Source organism: Macrotis lagotis, chromosome 4 (assembly GCF_037893015.1).
Source record: "Macrotis lagotis isolate mMagLag1 chromosome 4, bilby.v1.9.chrom.fasta, whole genome shotgun sequence".
Classification (NCBI taxonomy): Eukaryota; Metazoa; Chordata; class Mammalia; order Peramelemorphia; family Peramelidae; genus Macrotis; species Macrotis lagotis.
In genome coordinates this window covers 83,688,659-83,707,306 of record NC_133661.1, presented here as the reverse complement: position 1 = coordinate 83,707,306, position 18,648 = coordinate 83,688,659, and the positions used below count along the sequence as shown (strand labels likewise).

The following is an 18,648-nucleotide window of genomic DNA, read 5'->3' as shown; positions in this document are numbered from 1 at the left end:
CAATAAATAATGTTTATTAATTGACCAATTGATGGGTATTATGGAAACTGTTAAAGTATTTTAAGGAAAGGAATGGCATGACCCAGTCTTTACATAAGGGAAATTCATCTGACAGTGGCAAGAGGATGTATTGGGGGGGAAACATGATTTTGGAAGCCATGATAAGTTACAATTAAGCAAAAAACAAAACAAAACAAAGACAAAAAAACAATGTGACATCTAATAAGAGAAAGTTAATTTATTCATCATCATCTAGGTACTTAAGTTCCACCTGAGTAACATATGTAATTGTAATAGAATTTCCCTATCATCTAAAATCTTAGTAGTTTTCAGAAGAAATAAAAGTATCTCTAATCATATGAAAAAGTGTTCTAAATCACTAATAATTACAGAAACACAAATTAAAAGTACTCTGAGCACCACCTTATACCCACCAGATTGGCTAACATGACAAAAAAAGAAAAATAATTAGAACAGATATTAGAGGGGATGTGGAAAAATAGGACATTGGTTATATTGAACTGTTCTAACCATTCTGGAGAACAATTTAGAACTATGCCCCAAAGGCCTTAAAACTGAACATACCCTTTGACCCAGCAATACCATTACTAGGTCCATATTTGAAAGATAAAAGAAAAAGGAAAAGGACCCATATGTTCAAATCTTTAAAGCAGGCCTTTTTGTAGTGATTAAGAACTGAATAATGAAGGGATGCCAAACAAGTAGGGAATGGCTGAACAAGTTGTGCATATAATTGTGATAGAAGATTATTTTTTTGTTTTTATTTTATTTTTATAATTACATGTAAAACTAGTTTTCATTTTTTTGTAAGATTTTAAGTTCTACATTTTTCTCCCTCCCTCCCTTTCCTCCCCCTGCCCACGATAATGAATAATTTGATAAAGGTTCCATATCTACAATCATGTTTAACAAAAGAAATGGCATGGGGGCTAGTTCAAAAAACCCTGGGAATATTTATATGAACTGAAGCAAAGCAAAATCAGCAGAACCAAAAACACATTGCCCACAGTAACAGTAATATTGTAACAATTATCAGTAGCAAATGACTTATCTACTCCATGAATGATACAAGACAATTCCAAAGGACTAATAACAAAAAATGTTATCCTTTTCCAGAGAGAGAATTGATGAACTTTGAATACAGATTGAAGTATTTTTACTTTATTTGCTTTTTTTCTTTGACAATATGGTTAAAATGAAAATTTGTTTTGTATGATTTCACATGTAAAATTAGTACCATATTGTTTTCCTTCCCAATGTTATGAGGGAGGGGGTTGTAGAGAGAGAAAATTTGGAACTCAAAATTTCTAAAAATAGATGCTAAAATAAATAAATTAAAATAATAAAACTCCTAGTGTGAGAACTGGCCCCAAACCTAGTAAGCTGTCCAAACTATCTTCAGCTGAAAGAAATTTTTTTTCTCATTTCTAGACAATACAAGGCAAGGCATATCATAATTCTTTTTAGGTAGCAGCAATGTCCCAAAAATGTTCTACCTTACACCTTTACTCAGTCTGAACTTACACACACACACACACACACACACACACACAGACTTCAGAATCACCTTTACCATAAATTCAAAACCAGATACCAAAATGTGGCAAAAGAATGTCTTTCATTGCCAATTGCTACAAAAACACATCATACTTTTTTGAAAGTTCTATGGGCAGAGTTTTTCCCAAAAACAACAGGAATGGCAAATAAAATCTCTCCAGATAACGTGAATAGATAATTATTTCCAGATTTTATAAGTCAAGCATCCCCTGGCTTTACTTCTGTGTTTACTTCTGTATTCTCTGTAGATTTTACTAAGTATAAAAATCAATAAATTTACTATTCTAGAAAGGTATACTATGGGATATCAAGATGAAGTCTAGGGGTGGCTAGGTGGCGCAGTGGATAGAGCACTGGCCCTGGAGTCAGGAGTACCTGAGTTCAAATCCGGCCTCAGACACTTAATAATTACCTAGCTGTGTGGCCTTGGGCAAGCCACTTAACCATATTGCCTTGCAAAAAAAAAAAAAAAAAAAAAAGATGAAGTCTAGAGGGTCTGTGTCAGGAAAGTAGTAATTTAGGAGATAGTGACTGGAGACCATTGCAATTGAATTGTATTTTGAAAACTATATGCACCTATAAACACAGTTCACAATTTTTCCACTGCTTCTTATCAAGCCTTCAAAGACTCAGAATTCCAAATACTACAAAAAAATTGTAGCTTACCAGAAGTTATGTAAACAAAACAAACCTACTCCTTCCTCATACTTTAGGTTATAAGAAGGAGGATTATGTGAATAAATATCATTCATGTGAATAAATATGGTTCAGGAGAAAGATTGTAGAACACCTCTTTGTTAGGGGAATTTACTAAGACTTATGGGCTTATAAAGGTCAATGATTTTTGTTGTGTTAGTTGTGTTTCAAATTACAACCAAAGGAGACAACTCCAAGAGGAGGAAATTCATTCATTTAATCCAGTATCAATTAATTAGTCTACCTATCTATACCACATTTGAGATAAGTTGATATTTATTAAAATTAAATGAATAAAAACTAATAGAGTATTACATTTACCATAAAGTTATGGGAATGTAGTGATAGAATACATTTCTCAAAATTCATGGATCCCAAGAGTAATAGTGACTAGAAAAAGTTCCCAGGACTCAATTCCCATGAGACTTGTGAGGTAGGTTCTAGTAACTCAATCAGAAAAAGATAATGAGAAAAGGATTCTGGGAGAAAAGGAAAACCCAACAGATCAGATCTGTACAAAGACTGTTTTCAGTGGTGGCATTGGAGAAGCTAGAAATCTTAGCCTGTTCTGAAACTCCACAAAACTAGAAAAGGAGCCATACTATTGAGCAATGATGGAGGTGCAAAAATCAACTAGTCATCCAAGCTGAGATCGAAGTACCCCGTGAGTCAAGCTGACCAATTATTAGTCTAGATGCTCTAAGGGCTGGCCATGTTGTTTTAGAAATGTAAATGTGGAGAAGCTGTTTCCCAGGTTACTCTTGCTGGAAGTGGGGACAAAGCTATACATATTTAGATAAAGAAATCCTTTTCTTCACATATACATCTCAAAAAGGTTTTGTATATTTTTTTAACTGGGAAGAAGTATATGTGTACATAATATATACATTATATGTATATTCAAATCCAGTCTCAGCTATTAACTAACTGTGTGACCCTGGGCAAATCACTTCACCCTATTTGCCCCCCCCCCCAGTTTCTTCATCTATAAAGAGAGCTAGAAAAGAAAATGGCAAGCCACTCCAGCATCTTTGCCAAGAAAACCCCAAATAATGTCACAAAGGATCAGATATGACTGAAACAACTGAACAACAACAATTGCTAAATTCTCCCTTTAATCCAGTCTAAATCTGCCTATATCTAAGAATGTCAGAGCTTCTGGTTCTGTTTTCTGGGTCAATGTAGAATAGGTCTTCCATATAAAAGTCTTTTAAGAACTTAATGATTGCTGTCATGCTGGTTCTTCTTTCCTGTGTCTTCTTTTCTTCATGTTAAATGCTGCTAGTTTCTTAAACCAATTTTCATCCTGTGACATGGTCTCAAAAATCTTGTTTGTTTCCTTCAGAATGTTCTTCAGATGTGACATACAATTTTTTTTGTTCTTTTAATAGCAAGTAATAATTAGGTCTGCTCTTACATGCACCAGGTCACCTATTCCCTGGCAAGTTAGCCCTTTCCTTTCCCTGTTGCTAGGTTACTGGCACATAGGAATCCAGGTAGCTGGATGCTCAATGAATTCTCTGAGCATGGTTGTACTGATCCTTTGGGAGCTTACTATTTGTAGTCTAAGATTTCACTGAACCATTGTTGTTCTTTCCTTCCACAGTAACCCCATTATTATCCTAGAGTTATACACATTCTATTTATCTGTGTGTGTGTGTATATATATATATATGTATATATATATATATATATATGTTTGTGTGTTTATCTATTATATATAGATAAACACATATAAAAAGGTATATTGAATTTTTGTGGAAGATGTAGAGGGGCGGACTTCTAAACATTTGTTATATACAATACACTGCTTCACCTGGTTTAGTTGAACAGTTGTTGGCATGTACTTGGGGAAATAAAGTAAAATCTAGAGCAAAAACAATTAGAAAGTCAGACATTTAAGCTTTGCTTCTTTAGCTATGATTTAGTTAAATCAACAATTCTTTTCAATTCTATGAACATCCAGTATGTAACTCTCATGCCTCAAGCACTAAATTAAGAGCTGGGGAAAGAAAGACAGAAAGGAAAGAGCCACTAAGTGTGGAGAGAAAGGAGGGAGGAAGGGAGAGAGGGAGGAAAGAGGGAGAGAGGAAGAGAAGAAAAAGGAGGCATATCCCTAAGGTCATCTGAGGGGTAAGAGAGCACTAAGCACCTGCAGCTAGGGTGAAGTGGGGATGGTCCTGGGGAGGAGATCAGGAAGTGTTTCCTGAAGAATGTGGCATTTAAACAGAAACTTGGAGGAAAACTGACAAATGAAAATGATAAAGAAATTTGTACAACTTGTATAAATACCTTGACTGACTTCACCTGCTCCATCTATCTTTACCGTTGGCCAGAAGCTGGGAATCATCGTTATCCACTATCCTCATATCCAGTCAAGGCAGCCCTCATCCATCTCATGCCCCTGTCCCACTGTAACTTATACCAGAATCTGAGAGAAGAAAGCACACTGGCTATCTAGTCCAACTTAGACACCAAAGAAATCTCCACCATAAAATGCCCTACACCACAGTTGTAATGGTATTTAGGAAACTGCTCTCTGAAAAATAAAACATACTCACAACACTTTTTAATTAGCATTATTAGTCTCTCTTTCACTTTCTTAAGTCTAGACAATCAATAAAACAATTCAAACCTTGATTTATAGAATTTTTGGTTGATTTCCAAGGTGCAGATGCTTACATTGAAAATTTAACAATAGCCCAGTCAATTTGAATATACTCCAACAAGTAATTCGAGATCTCCAAAGAGGTAAGTCATTCCATTTCCATTTTTTTAGAGATCACACTGATAGGAAGCTTTTCCTCATAACAAGGACCATATGCCCCTTTGTAGCTTACACATTTTGCATCTGGTTCTACCCCTCTATGGCTAAGTAGAATGACCTGGCCCCTCCTCCCATGACTACTTCAAATACTTGATGACAGCTCTCATATCTTCCCTGAATGTTCTCTTCCTCAGGAACATGTGACCCCTTTAGGTCAAGCTGTATCTGGTTTCCTGGGGTCTCTTACACTGGTTTGGAATTTCTAAAATAGAACTTGAAAATGATCCCTGATTTGGAGGCTGCTGCTACTCAAGCAAGTGAGACAACTAACAAGTATAACTTAGAACCTCTAACCTCTAGAATCAGCATGGGCCATGAGGAAGAACACTGAATTTAAACTTGAGTTCAAATCCCTTCTTAGCTATTAACTACTCATGTAAACTTGGACAAGCCATTGGGGTCTCAGTTTTCTTCCTTATCTGTTAGGTTTTTTTTTTGCAAGGCAAATGGGGTTAAGTGACTTGCCCAAGGCCACACAGCTAGGTAATTATTAAGTGTCTGAGACCAGATTTGAACCCAGGTACTCCTGACTCCAGGACCAGTGCTTTATCCACTACGCCACCTAGCCACCCCGCTTCCTTATCTGTTAAATGAAAAGGTTGGACTCAGTGACCTCCAAAATGATTGCAGCTCCAGATCTAGAATCCTATAAGTAAATCAAGCCTTTATTCGCCTACCTAATGATGGGGTTACTGTGGAAGGAAAGGATAACAATGGTTCAATGAGATCTTAGACTACAAATAGCAAGCTCCCAAGGGAACAGTACAACTGTGCTCAGAGAATTCATTGACTATCCAGCTACCTGGTTTCCTATGTCCCAGTAACCTAGCAACAAGGAAAGGAAAGGGCTAACATGCCTGGGAATGGATGACCTTATAGCAGACCTGATTATCACCTCTTATCAGAAGAAAAAAAACTGTATGTAGCATCTGAAGCACATTCAGAAGGGGGCTAATCAGCATGCTGAGAAGATTAAGACCAGGCTGCTGGCTGAAAAATTGGTTTAAGAAATTAGTAGCATTTAACATGAAGAAAAGAAGACAGAATGACAGCAACCTTCAAGTTTGTAAAAGATGGTCATGTGGAAGACTCTTCTAACTTATGCAGACGGGCAGATTTAGGCTAGATTGCATTTCTATCTGACTCTCTCATGACCTCATTTGGGATTTTCTTGGCAAAGATGCTGGAGTGGCCATTTCCTCTCTAAATCATTTTTACAAATGAAGAAACTGAGGCAAATAAAGTGAAGTGACTTGCCTGGAGTCACACTGCTAGTAAATATCTGAGGTCAGATGAGACTTCCTGACTCAAGGTCCAGCACAATAAGAGCTATCTATAAGAGCAACGGACTACCTACCACCTCTCTACTGGTCTTAAAATTGAAATTATTGAGAATCACGGGCTCATAGATCCACAGTCAAAAGAGGCCACCAAGGTCATTAAGTCCAAACTTCTCATTTTGCATTTAAAGAAACTGAGACCCAGAGAGGAAAGTTGACTTACCCAAGGTTGCAAAAGTTGTTAGTTTCAGAGGTGGATCTTGAACCCAGGACCTCTGATGTCAGAGGCAAGGCTCTCGCCACTGTAAGGCAAGATAGAAAGTCATATTGTTCATGTAATCATGGGACTATGTGACCTCTGGAAGCCCCTTCCAACTCAGACATTCAAGGAGATATGAGTTAAGGATAAGGCTCTGGATCTAAGTTCTAGAGCCTGGCCTCACTTTCTGCTTCTGATAGCATTCAGGTGAACATTGGCAGAGCCTAGTAGCTCACTAGCCACATAAAGTACTGCCCAGACACCTAGTTTTGCTTAAAATGGAGTAGAGCAATCATTTTAGTAAAAAAAAAAATTTTTTTGTTTCAATGAACAACTGAGAAAGCACAAAAAATAAAAAAAATAAAAAAGGACTATGTGCAAAAACATTGTGCTAAGGGCTAAGGATACAAATAGAAAAGCAAGACTGCTCTTTCCCACTCTCAAGAGTCAATATTCTCATTGAAAACTAGAAACATAAAATCCACAAATTAATCCCCCAAGTAAATCAAACAGTACACAAGATCGTACTGTACAAGAGAAATGAGCAAAAAAGAAACCTCAAAGATCATCTTAATCAAATCTCCTGGTTTTATAAGGGTCCTGTGACTTACTCAAGGTCGGTATAGCTAAAAAAAGAGGAGGAGAGCTGGGATTTAAGCTCTATCACACTACCCCCACCCAGATTTGTATTTCTTGGCTTTTCATCAAGGTCTCTATTCACCTCTTGATCACATGAAGTCCGTGAGGGAGAGGAGGAAAAACAACAAAAAACTGGCAATGTGCAGGTAAGCTAGGGCCTGTATCTAAGGCCAGATTTGAACTCAGGAAAATGAGACTTCCTAACTCAAGTTTTTGTCTAATAAGAACTATCTAAACGTGGAATGGACTGACTCCAGAGAAATTAGTTGTTGAGAATCACAGGCAGAGATGACTTGATCACACACCCACATAAAAGTTGGCCACACACAAGGTAACAGTGTACAGAAGGGTGAGCCAGAATAGACACTTTATATCAGAATCTACAGGAAATGTTGCTCTTTGTCCTCCATTCTTGAAGTCCATGACATCACGGAAATGATGCCATAACATGCATGTGAATTGGATTTGAGTGAGGGAGTGTTATAAGTCACCAGACTCATTTTCTCCTCCAGAGTCACCTGAGTCCAATGGTCTGATATGAACTAGGTGATTGGAGATGACCCTGGATAAGAGGCAGTTAAATGACTTCCCCAAGACACAGCTGTCAAGTGTCTGAGTCTGGATTTGAACTCAGGTCCTCCAGACTTCAAAGCTGGTGCTCTACCACTGTACCACCTGGCTTCTCAAGAAATATGGGGTAACCAGAAGAGCAGAGGGCTGGAAATCTCGGGACCTGGCCTGTAGGGGGCTCTACCACTTGTTAATTACTCATAGTTACATGTTTCAAAGGATTTGTCTTCTTTTTAAATTTTTATTATGAACTTAAATACTAAATGAGTATTCTACATACAACATAGAACAGAAAAGGACTGATTATACAAAAAACTGGAAATCTTTTATGTAGAAATTAACTTGTCTTTTTTTAAAGTAGCATAAGATATATTTTCAGAACAAGCCTGTAAGTAGAGGAGGCATCATTATTTCCATTTTAGAGACGGAGAGATTGAAGATCAAAGGTGTATTGATTTGCTCAGGGTCTCAAATATAAGAACCAGGAATTCAAGCTTAGGTCTTCCTGACTCCAAGTCCAGGGCTCTTTTCAGTACACTCCACTGCCTTGTGACCTCCTAGCTGTATGGTCCTGGCCAAGCTATAATTTCTGTGAGCCTCAATTTTCTCATCTGTAAAACCTGGGCATTGGAGTAGATGAGCTCTAAATTATTTAGATCTAAGAGTGCAGAGATTTTTTTCCCTTCATCTCATCATCAATGACCTCAGGGCAAAGAGCTCAAAATCATTCACTTCCTTTAACAAGCATCTTGGTTAATTTGGCTTTTCCTTTAAATAGAATCTTTTCCCCTCATGTTTATATATCCTTTTCCAAAAGTCCCTGGACTTGCTAGAAATTTCAGTAGTATCAGATATTACAAAAAGTTTTCTGACACTAGCTTTTTCTGATGCACCAGATGCTTCTTGCTCCTGATAGGAGTTTCTTCCCCTAGACTGCATCCATAGATAGATGTCAATGACAGAACCAATCTTCTGGTTTTTCTTTCTAATTTTATCATAAAGCAGGCCCTCATTCCCTCTTTGTGTTTTATATTTACTTTTTTCTACACATGTTGCACCCCATTCCCATAAAATGTCAAATCTTTGAAGATAGAAATTAATTTTCTTTGTTCCCAGCACCATATCTGGCACATGGGAGAGACAAGAACATGAACTCCAGGGGTTGGGGAGGGCAATCAAAAGTAATGGGCAGCATATTTCAGTATAGGAGGCAAAATTATGAATATGTCCTGGATCTCAGTTAATCTGCTCTCATTAAAGCTAGCAGATTCCATGAGACTGATTTTACATTTGATCTAATATGGAGTAGGAAGGAGTAAAGAAGGCAAAAACAATCTGTTCTTATATCAAACAATTTATTCTTAAAGTGACAAGCTCACATAAAATAGCTACAGTAAGCTGAAATATTGAGAGTAGAAAAGTTTTCCATGCTAGCCAACCTCAAATACTTTCATTGCAAAATTATTCCAAATTAGCATTTTTTGAACAGAGCCAAATATGTTCCTTAAAAGTAACCGAGATTCATTCATTACCTGAAGAAAAGTATATCACACTACCTGTGAACACAAAGGACTAGTGTATATTCAGTTGATATCTATTTTAAGAATGGATTTGTATTCACCAGGGAACAAATATTACAGTATGACCTAGACAATTCTCACATCAATAAAACAGAGAAGAGAAATACTTCAGCTTTAGGAAAGAGGACAAGAGCAAATCCTAACTGCATGTACTCAAGGTGCCACACTCTTGTAGAAACTCCTCTTTTCAAAGATCACATTGAAAATACAGCTGAGAGATAGTCACCTTCAATATGAAGGATGCTAGTTGTATACACAGGCACCAATATCAAAGCAATATCAGTACTGCAAGGCAAACAGTCTGTAGTGCAGACTTCTAAAGCATAGAAATATTCAGGAGTTAGCATATGGCCATTTGAATATTTGGGCTAAGCAACTAAAGTATCAGTTAAGGCACTTACAAGGTATTGGAATTCTACTTTGCGTAAGAGAGTCTAAATGGGTGGTACTAAGAAATGACATGATTTAGTGTTAGCCATCTACAATGAAGAACATCAACATGGTGGCAATTACAAATGAGGTCACCTCTCCTACTTAAAACAGTAGGATTATAAATCTTCATTTATTTAAACTTTCAACAAGTTTTGTTTTTGGACCAGGGCATCCTCTGTGTTCTGCAAAATAACTCAAGTGATAGCTATGTTCTAGGAATTTTCATTCACTTTTTCCACCTTCATAGATGTCCCATGTTAAATGCAGCCCTGCCAGAGCATGCCCCTTTTCTCCACAAGTGTATTTTCAGGGCATCTTTCCCTTCTTTGTATGACTCCTCCGCAAGAGGATCGTATAACCTACTCAAAAAAAAAAATCACAGTAAGCTTACATTTCTTCCCCAACGTACAAATAAATATGCCTTTTTTCCCCATCCCATCATGGTACATCAACTCCATCTTGTGAACCCTCTCCAGACATACCTCATACCATTAACACAGCTTCCTGTCACCATCCTGTATACTTTCCTCATAGCTTTTTTTGCCCCAAGATAAAAGCTAGTGAATATTAAGAAAGTGCGTTGATAAAATATTACATATATATACACATATTATTTATAATACAGAATGATGGACTATTATACTCCAACCTGGACACCAAATTGAGGGCCATTTGCTCTATAGTTAGGGTATCAAACACCCAAGCCCAAACCTATCAAAGGACCACAGCCAAAGCTTTCTATGGTGAGCATAGCTAGCCAGACCTAGTAGCTTGGTAACTCAATTCATCTATATGAGGCCAAATTTTCCATTCTTCCCCAGCTCTGCCATTCAGGAAAAAGCTCACTAGCTAGCCTTGGGCTTCCAAAGAGAGGTGAATCAAGTTCGGTTTTATTTGGTGTCTGGTGGAATGTACAGTCCTGCGAGGCCCTCTGTACCCCATCTGGCTTCCATTGCACATGAACAATTTTGTAATTCTGACCCTCATTATTATCCCAGAATACATGTCCACTACTATTATAAGAAATGCAGAACTCAATTTTCTCCTCAGTTGGAATAACGAGAGGCAAGTCAATGGAAAAGGAAAATGTGTCTGTATCAGAGCCTCCATAGACATTTTTCATATAGACACAGTCCACATCAGTATAGGTCTTCCATGTGTCAAAGGTGATGCGGACCTGGACCTTCTTCTCAAAACTCACATTTTTCACTTTCACAGTTCCCGTCAAAGCTTTCTCTTGCAAAGAACAGTTCTCCAGACAGACCAAGTTCTTCTGAAGGTGATTCCGGAAACTTAAATAGTCAGTTGATGGTTGAGGGAAATCTAAAATCAAGTTTTTCTCTTCGTGACTCTTGAGGCTGGTTGTAATGTCTCCCAAGTCTAACAAGTCAAACTGAAGATCCCATACAGGTTCCTCTTGGAAATCCGAGAAGACATGGATTGCAGTGAGAGAGAGGCCCTTGGAGTCTGCAAACACAACTCTTTTCTTAGTGCGACTGGGGGAACGCTTCCACTCACTTTGCGTTTTTGCTTCATGCTTGATGTTGAGACATGGTTTAAGAGGTTTTAACCGGTTCATGATATTTCTTCGCTGGAATTCATCGTAAGGGCCCAGGAAACTCTTCAGAGGTGGTGAATGAGCAAGACAGATTCTCATGGCCACATCCACTGGCATGACTGAACTTGTCAGAGGCCTGGGATCTAAAACTTGAATCATTCTGAAATGAAAAAAAAGAAAATGGAGTTATTTCCTTTGTTTGCTACCCTCCTAAGAAATTTCTCTTCCCAGTCCTAAATATATATTGGCTATCTCTATAACTGAAAGGGTTGGCATAGTGGAAAGAAATCCAACCTTGGGCTCAGGAAGAGCTGAAGCCAACAAATACCTATGAAGGGTCTGTCAGGTACTCTACTGGGGCTGGGGCTACAAAGACAAAAATATGAACGTTTCTGCTCCCCCTCAAGTAGTTTGCAGTCTATAAAGGGAAATACGCACATAAAAACATATGAAACAATCGAGACCTATCACTCACATGCTATTTTTTGTGATCAATGAAAAATTACTTGGCCTGAGTGCTTCAGACAACTGAGAAAGTTGCTGATTGACATTGATGGCAAGTTTCCTACACCAGTGAAATCATAGGTCCAGATTTGGTGGGGGAGAGGAGAATCAGATCCAATTGCTATTAGGGACCATAATAGGAATCATATGATCTGGGTCCCAGACCCAGAATGACTTTAAGTAAATCACTTCCTTTCTCTAGACCTCAGTTTCCCCTGTAAAGCCGGAGGGTTGGCCTAAATAATACCTACAACCCTTTCTTCCTCTTACAATCTACAATTGTCTTTTTTCAGGAGCTGCTCACCACATTCTGAATTATGGAAAACCCTTTTGCTTTTGGTCTGTGGCCCCAGATATATATGTGGCCCAGAGTAGACGCTTAGTCAAATCATCTTGCTTTATGGCTCCCTTAGTTTACCTTCTGGATATTTTACTTTTTGAATATCTTAAATATCAAATATTTGAATATCTTGAATATTTTACTGTGTATATCTTTAAGGTGCAGGGCAAGGACTGTTATAAGTTTATGAGAGAGTTTACAACTGCATAAACTGAGGTTTGAAGAATATTTATTTGTAAGTTTTGTCATATATTCCTTCTCCATTTCCCAAAAATAATTGAGAATCTGCCCATTGTCAAGCTATTAAATCTCATAAAGGGTTTTTAAAAAGTCCCACAGCAGTGAAACACTAGCTGGATTGGCCATCACTGACCTGCTCTCTCCCTCACATCCCTTTTCTCTACTCTTTAGTCACTTTCACATATTACTAATACCTAAATTTGGTGTCTAGCCCAAGCAGCACTGAGTTTTGCAAATAGTAGGTGCTAAATGTTTGTTGGATGAATCATAAGGAATCATAGATGCTTTTCTCCAACCCTAGTCTTGAAAAATTATGAATCTATCAACCCAGTTTTGTTAAGTAACTATTGCTTGGATCAGTAGTTGAAGCTTTGGAGAGGAGGAGGAGGTTTAGGTCTGGACTTGGGATTTCAAGAATGTAGGAACCCTTGTGGGGGGAAAAGTACACATAGTCAGTCTATCAGGGGTGTGACTTGCTCCTGACTCCAAGGCTGCTACTTCATCTGAAGTTAATAAAACAAATGCAATGAACATTCTTTACTGCTACCAAATAACCATCATTTTTTTAGTTGCCTCCCTGATATTTCCCTATGTGGGGGATGGGGAAAAGAGAAGGTTTCTAGATGAGCTTTAAGACTTAACATTCCAGTTCTAGATGTTACTATCAGTATAGATAAGAAGAAGATACAGAGGGGTCAAAACCAAGCTAAGACCTTATTTGTGGCCTCCTGCCCAAGAACTGAGACTCTTCATAAGGAAGAGTCTGAATTTTTAAGTCTTTTGCCAAGTCATCTTTGGCATGGTTACTCAGCGTTTTTTCCCCTTCTAGTGCATTATGCTCTGGCTTTTGTCACTCCCACCCATTCTAGATTACTTCCAAAAGCTAAAACAATAATTTGCTCAGATTTAGAAGGCCCATCTCTGCCTGCTGGAGCAAACTGGGTTAAGTTTAACTGGGAGACAAAGAGTGATTGCCAGTACAATTCATTGACTTTTTATGGCTTCGTCTCCCACAATGGGGCCAAGCTCTTTATTTTTCCAGGTTACAATATTAAGCCAAGTCGTCCCGGGCTAGATTTTTCCTCCTGCAGGTTGGGGGAAGGGACAAGTTGCAAGAAAGTGAGCAATCTGAAATCAGAAGCTAGCCATAGATTGGGTGCGGAAGAGTCTGGAAGGGCTGGAAAGCAAAAGAAGCTTTCGGGATGGGGGGTGAGGCGGGGCTGGGGGGAGAGGCAGCATCCCAAATCCCTGCTGATCCCCAGGGAGCCAGAAATGTGAAACGATGGAGAGGAATATCCACACACGCACATCTTCTACCTATACATGTGCATTTTATATGTACACATATACATATATATATACATTTTTTGCATGACTGTGTATATGCGTTCACACACACATTTTTTTCAATTGTCTTCGTGTTTCTGGCCGCAGAAGCCCGTCTCCCATCTGCTCTCCCCGATTCGCTCGGCCTCCCCTCCCCGCGGCCGCAGCTCCCCCAGGCCCTGCCAGGCGAGGGGGGCGTACCTGGTGCAACTCATGGAGCACTGTCAGTCAGTCCCTGGAGCTTGCAGAGCCAGCAGGACCTCCTCCCCCGGCCAGGCTTTCCAGGGCAGCCAACCTCCTCCGCAGCCGCTCGCAGCAGACTCGCACCCCGCCGAGCGCCCCGCCGCTGCTTATCTGTCTTCCAGGCGGCGGGCTTTCACGTGAAGGCCAAGCCTCGACCAATCCGCGGCCGGCCCCGCCTCCGGCCCAGCAAGCCGGGCCCAGCTCCAGGCCCCGGGCCCGGCCCGGCCCGGCCCGGCCCGGCCCGGAGAGTGTGATCCGCCTGGCCGCAGGGAGGCGGCCCGAGCCCGGAGCAGAGGGAGGGGCGGGGGCCGGGCGGCCCGAGCACGGGCCGGCTCCTTCGCGATTCGACCAGCTTTCAGCCCACCACCGCGTTACTGGGGTGCCGGGCCAGCTGGAGCGCAGCCAGAGAGCGAGAGAGAGAGAGAAAGAGAGAGAGAGAGAGAGAGAGAGAGAGAGAGAGAGAGAGAGAGAGAGAGAGAGAGAGAGAGAGAGAGAGAGAGAGAGAGAGAGAGAGACAGAGCACGCTGCGCCTTCCTGACTCTGCATCTGGGAGCGTGCGTGAGTGACAGCAGGCACCCAAAGTGAGAAACTCAAGAACACGAAGAGTTTGCCACCGGGGTGAGGTCCAGAGAACATTGTACAAAGTGCCCTTTCTCCAGCGCCCTCGTTACTATTTGGGGTGTAGAAGAAAGTGTGCTGCCTACCACGGTCTGCCCATATTACCTGGTTCACCACTCCTGGCCTCAGTTTACCACTCATAAAATGAAGGGGGTTGGACTAAGGGGAATTTTAAAACTTTTGGGAACCGTTACTCCTTGGCCATCTGGTGAAGACTATGGGACCCCCTTCTCAGAATAGCATTTTTAGATACATAACAAAATATGTTGGATTTCAAAGGAAATCCAATCTATTTAAAATCCAGATATCAGAGTATTAAAAACAACAATAGCAAAGCCTCAGATTCTAAGCCTAGACCTGGTGACTATCTAAAGTCTCAATACTAGAATATCTAAGGTCTCGCTAACTCAGCCCTGCAAAAGATCCCGGAGAGCACAGATTGAAAGCTCAAAAGGACCCACCCCAGTTTAAAGTAGGGGAAATGAGGCCCAGCCGTTGGCCTTCCTGGGTCACATATAGTCTGTAGAAGCATTCAAATGCAGGTCTTCCTGGCTCAGGTTCCAAAGCTCTAGGTACCCCACCCAGCTGTCACTAAACCTTCATTTTTCCAGATGAGTTTGTGGCCAGGAGAAAGGAATGTGAATTAACTTTGCCACATTAATGATTTAGGCATAGAGCCACTCCCTCCAACTAGTTGTTCTGCTAGGCCCGGACTAGTGGGTTTTCTCCTACCCTTTGCTGCTTTTTAAAAGGTGGGAGACAACCTTGTACATGAAATAACTTTACATCTTTCAGGTTTTCTTTAAGGCTTCTCAGTCTTGAGGACATATGTCCATATTTCTGCATATTTTACTCTCATTCATCCACTAGGAGCTTTTCTATATTGGCTATCTTCTCCCCTAGGCTTCTCCATTTCCCCTCTCCATGCTGCACCCCATTCTTACCCTCCACCCTCACCTCACTTACCCATTGAAACTTAGCAGATTTGAGAGAAGATTTGGGGTGGGAATTTTTTTTTGTTTTTGCAAGGCAATGGGATTAAGTGACTTGCCCAAGGCCACACAACTAGGTAATTAGTAAGTGTCTGAGAGTGGATTTGAACTCAGGTACTCCTGACTCGAGGCCAGTGCTCTATCCACTGCACCACCTAGCCGCCCCAGGAAATTTTTTTAAAAAGCTATTTTCTGGTTATTGTCTGACTTCATACATTAATTGTCTTTTTAAATAAATTGGTATTTTTTTGATATCTTCACATCTTCTGCCCTACCCTGGCTTGAATAATTGACAATTGACTGTATGTTTTCTGATGCAACTGCAAGCTTTACTCAGTTGGGAAATTCTGGCAGAAATTCCCTAGCCATTCTATTAACTTTACAGCAGCCTAGTGACTCTATTATGAAATCAGAAGGGTCTCTGTGAAATAGGAAAGCAAGCATTTTAAACAAAAAATGAAGCTTGTGGTTAAACCTTTTGAAGTTTTGCATTTCATTTTGTCCTTTCAAAATGCTTTGCCCAGGATCACTTATCAAATTAGTGGTGGTGGCAGCAGGACAGGAACATGGACAAAACATCTTTACTTTGTCTGTCTTTCTTTAAAACACTAAGCATTCAACAATTAATAGATTCCTAGTTTCTCTAGAACATTACTGTCAAACAAATAGAAATGGGATCTCTGATTGATATATAAGAAGCCCTGTAGCTGCATATTGACTTAAGTGTCTCTGTGCTATTGTATTTTTGTTAAATAATTCCCAATTACATTTTAATCATCCACACTCAAGAATATTATAACTGCATTATAACTGATTGTATGTTTAACACCTCTATTACCTCAAGGCAAAACCAGAGCTACAGTATAAAATTCATTCATTCACTCATTTATTTAAGAAATTTAATAGACATCTATTTATACCACTACAAGGTCTGTATCCCAAAAAGATTTTCAAAAAAGGAAAAGGACCTATTGACAAAAATAATTATAATAGCTCTTTTTGTAGTAGCAAAGAATTAGAAATTGAAGGGATGTCCATCAATTGGGGAATGGCTGAACAAATTGTAGTATATGATTATGTGGAATTCTATTGTATTATAAGAAATTATGAGAGGTATGTTTTCAGAAAAACTTGAGAAGACTTATATGAACCAATGAAAAGTGAAATGAACAGAACAGAAAAACATTGTACACAGTAATAAAAATTTGTACAGTGATCCAACTGTGAATGACTTGGCTATTCTGACCCAATGCTGAAAACTGCTTCAGAAGCCATCATTTTTAAAGGAAGGGCTTGGGAAAGGAGAAAAGAGAAATAGAATAGCTGAGTTTCAAGAGTGCCAACTATAGTTTCTTTGTTGTTGTTGTTTTTGCTTTTTTTTTGCAAGGAAATGGGGTTAAGTGGCTTGCCCAAGGCCACATAGCTAGGTAATTATTAAGTGTCTGAGGGCAGATTTGAACTCAGGCACTCCTGATTCCAGGGCCGGTTGTCTATCCACTGAGCCACCTAACCACCCCACACACAACTATAGTTTAAGGCAAAATTTGAGTTTAGGTCTTCCTGACTCCAAATCCCTCACTTTATCTACTGAACCACTTAAACTACCTATGATAGTATCTTTGAAGTAGGAGTAATTCTTTGGATTACTTTGGAGACAATTTGTGTTCCTTCAGGATGTTTATCTTCTGAAATAATGCCATTTCCCACCAATATCTTACTATCTTCCATGCTTCCCACCCCATATAGATTGTAAACTCCTTGAGGGCAGAAATTATCTTTCTTTTTCTATTTGTGTCACCAGTACTTAACACAGAGTTTGGCTGTAGAGATAATGCATTGTTTGGGTTGACCAAATCTCATTTATCTATTTGGACAGAAGAAGAGTATGGATAATTAAATAACTCAACCTCCAAATCTACCAATACATAGCAATAAAATTGTTGACTTGCATCACTATCTTCTCTTCTCATGAACATACATACCTACTTTCTGATGCCAAAAGTTAAAAGATGGGATAAGCATTCCCCAGGACCACAAACTATTCCCAAACTGGATATTTGGTCTTAGGGTAAACAAGAATTACTTGGACTTTTGGGACATAATCAAAGCTAGATCCCTGTGAGGGTTTCAAACTAATTTTATAAACCCCAAAGGGAAAACATTTAGGAGAATAATTGAAATATATTCAAAACTTTTAAATAAAAAATTAGTAGGCACTTAATAAATGTTTATTGATTATTATTGACTACTTGTTAGTTTAGCTTTAAAATATCATGGGAATTCCAAGCTGGAGAAGTTCATTGTACATAGGCTATTGTCAATCTTGGGATAGAAAGGAATTTCAAAAGAGCATCTGGTTCAAAGTAGATGAGGTTGAAAAAAGTTAAGAAATTTTCACCAGGTCACAAAACTAATAGGAAAGCCTAGGAATCAGAGAAGACATGAGACTTGAGCTGGCCCTGGCAATATCTGAACCAATGAGAAGGCTTCATGTTCTTGGAACAAGAGCAAAAGTAGTATCCTGAGCATCAATAAACATTAAATATCATTCAGGGGCAAAGAACTCTGCTGGGGACCACAGTGAATACAAAGAAATATAAGGTATGTTCTCAGGCCTCAAGAAATTTATGTATGAATCCATCAATAAGAATTTTTTAAAGCAAGCTGCATTGGAGGCAAGTGCTAGGAAAAGGCAAAAGTGAAACAGTCCAAGGCCACAAGGGGATTCCAAGAGATGAGGAGAAAAAGCTTTCCATGCCAAAGGACTAGTTTGAATTTGGAGCTGGAGCGTGTTGTTTGCAGAACATGGAGTAGGCCAATGCAGTTGGATTGTACCCAGATGGGAGTAACATATAAAAAGAATAGAAAGGTGGGATGGGGTCAGGTCGTGAAAGCTTTAAATGATAGACAGAGGCGTTTAACCTAGAGGCTTCAAGTAAGGATATGCTGGAATTCAGGAGAACCAA

At 39.4% G+C, this 18,648-nt stretch overlaps 1 protein-coding gene across 1 annotated transcript; it reads right to left on the bottom strand.

The window, feature by feature from the left end:
* Nucleotides 1-9,162: 9,162 nt before the first annotated feature.
* PPP1R3C (protein phosphatase 1 regulatory subunit 3C) lies at nucleotides 9,163-14,166 on the bottom strand. Its single transcript, XM_074233388.1, has 2 exons — nucleotides 14,031-14,166; nucleotides 9,163-11,579 (listed from the first exon to the last, which is right to left on the bottom strand). The coding sequence occupies exons 1-2, from the start codon at nucleotides 14,042-14,044 to the stop codon at nucleotides 10,646-10,648; spliced, it is 948 nt and encodes a 315-aa protein (XP_074089489.1). The 5' UTR covers nucleotides 14,045-14,166; the 3' UTR covers nucleotides 9,163-10,645.
* Nucleotides 14,167-18,648: the final 4,482 nt, after the last annotated feature.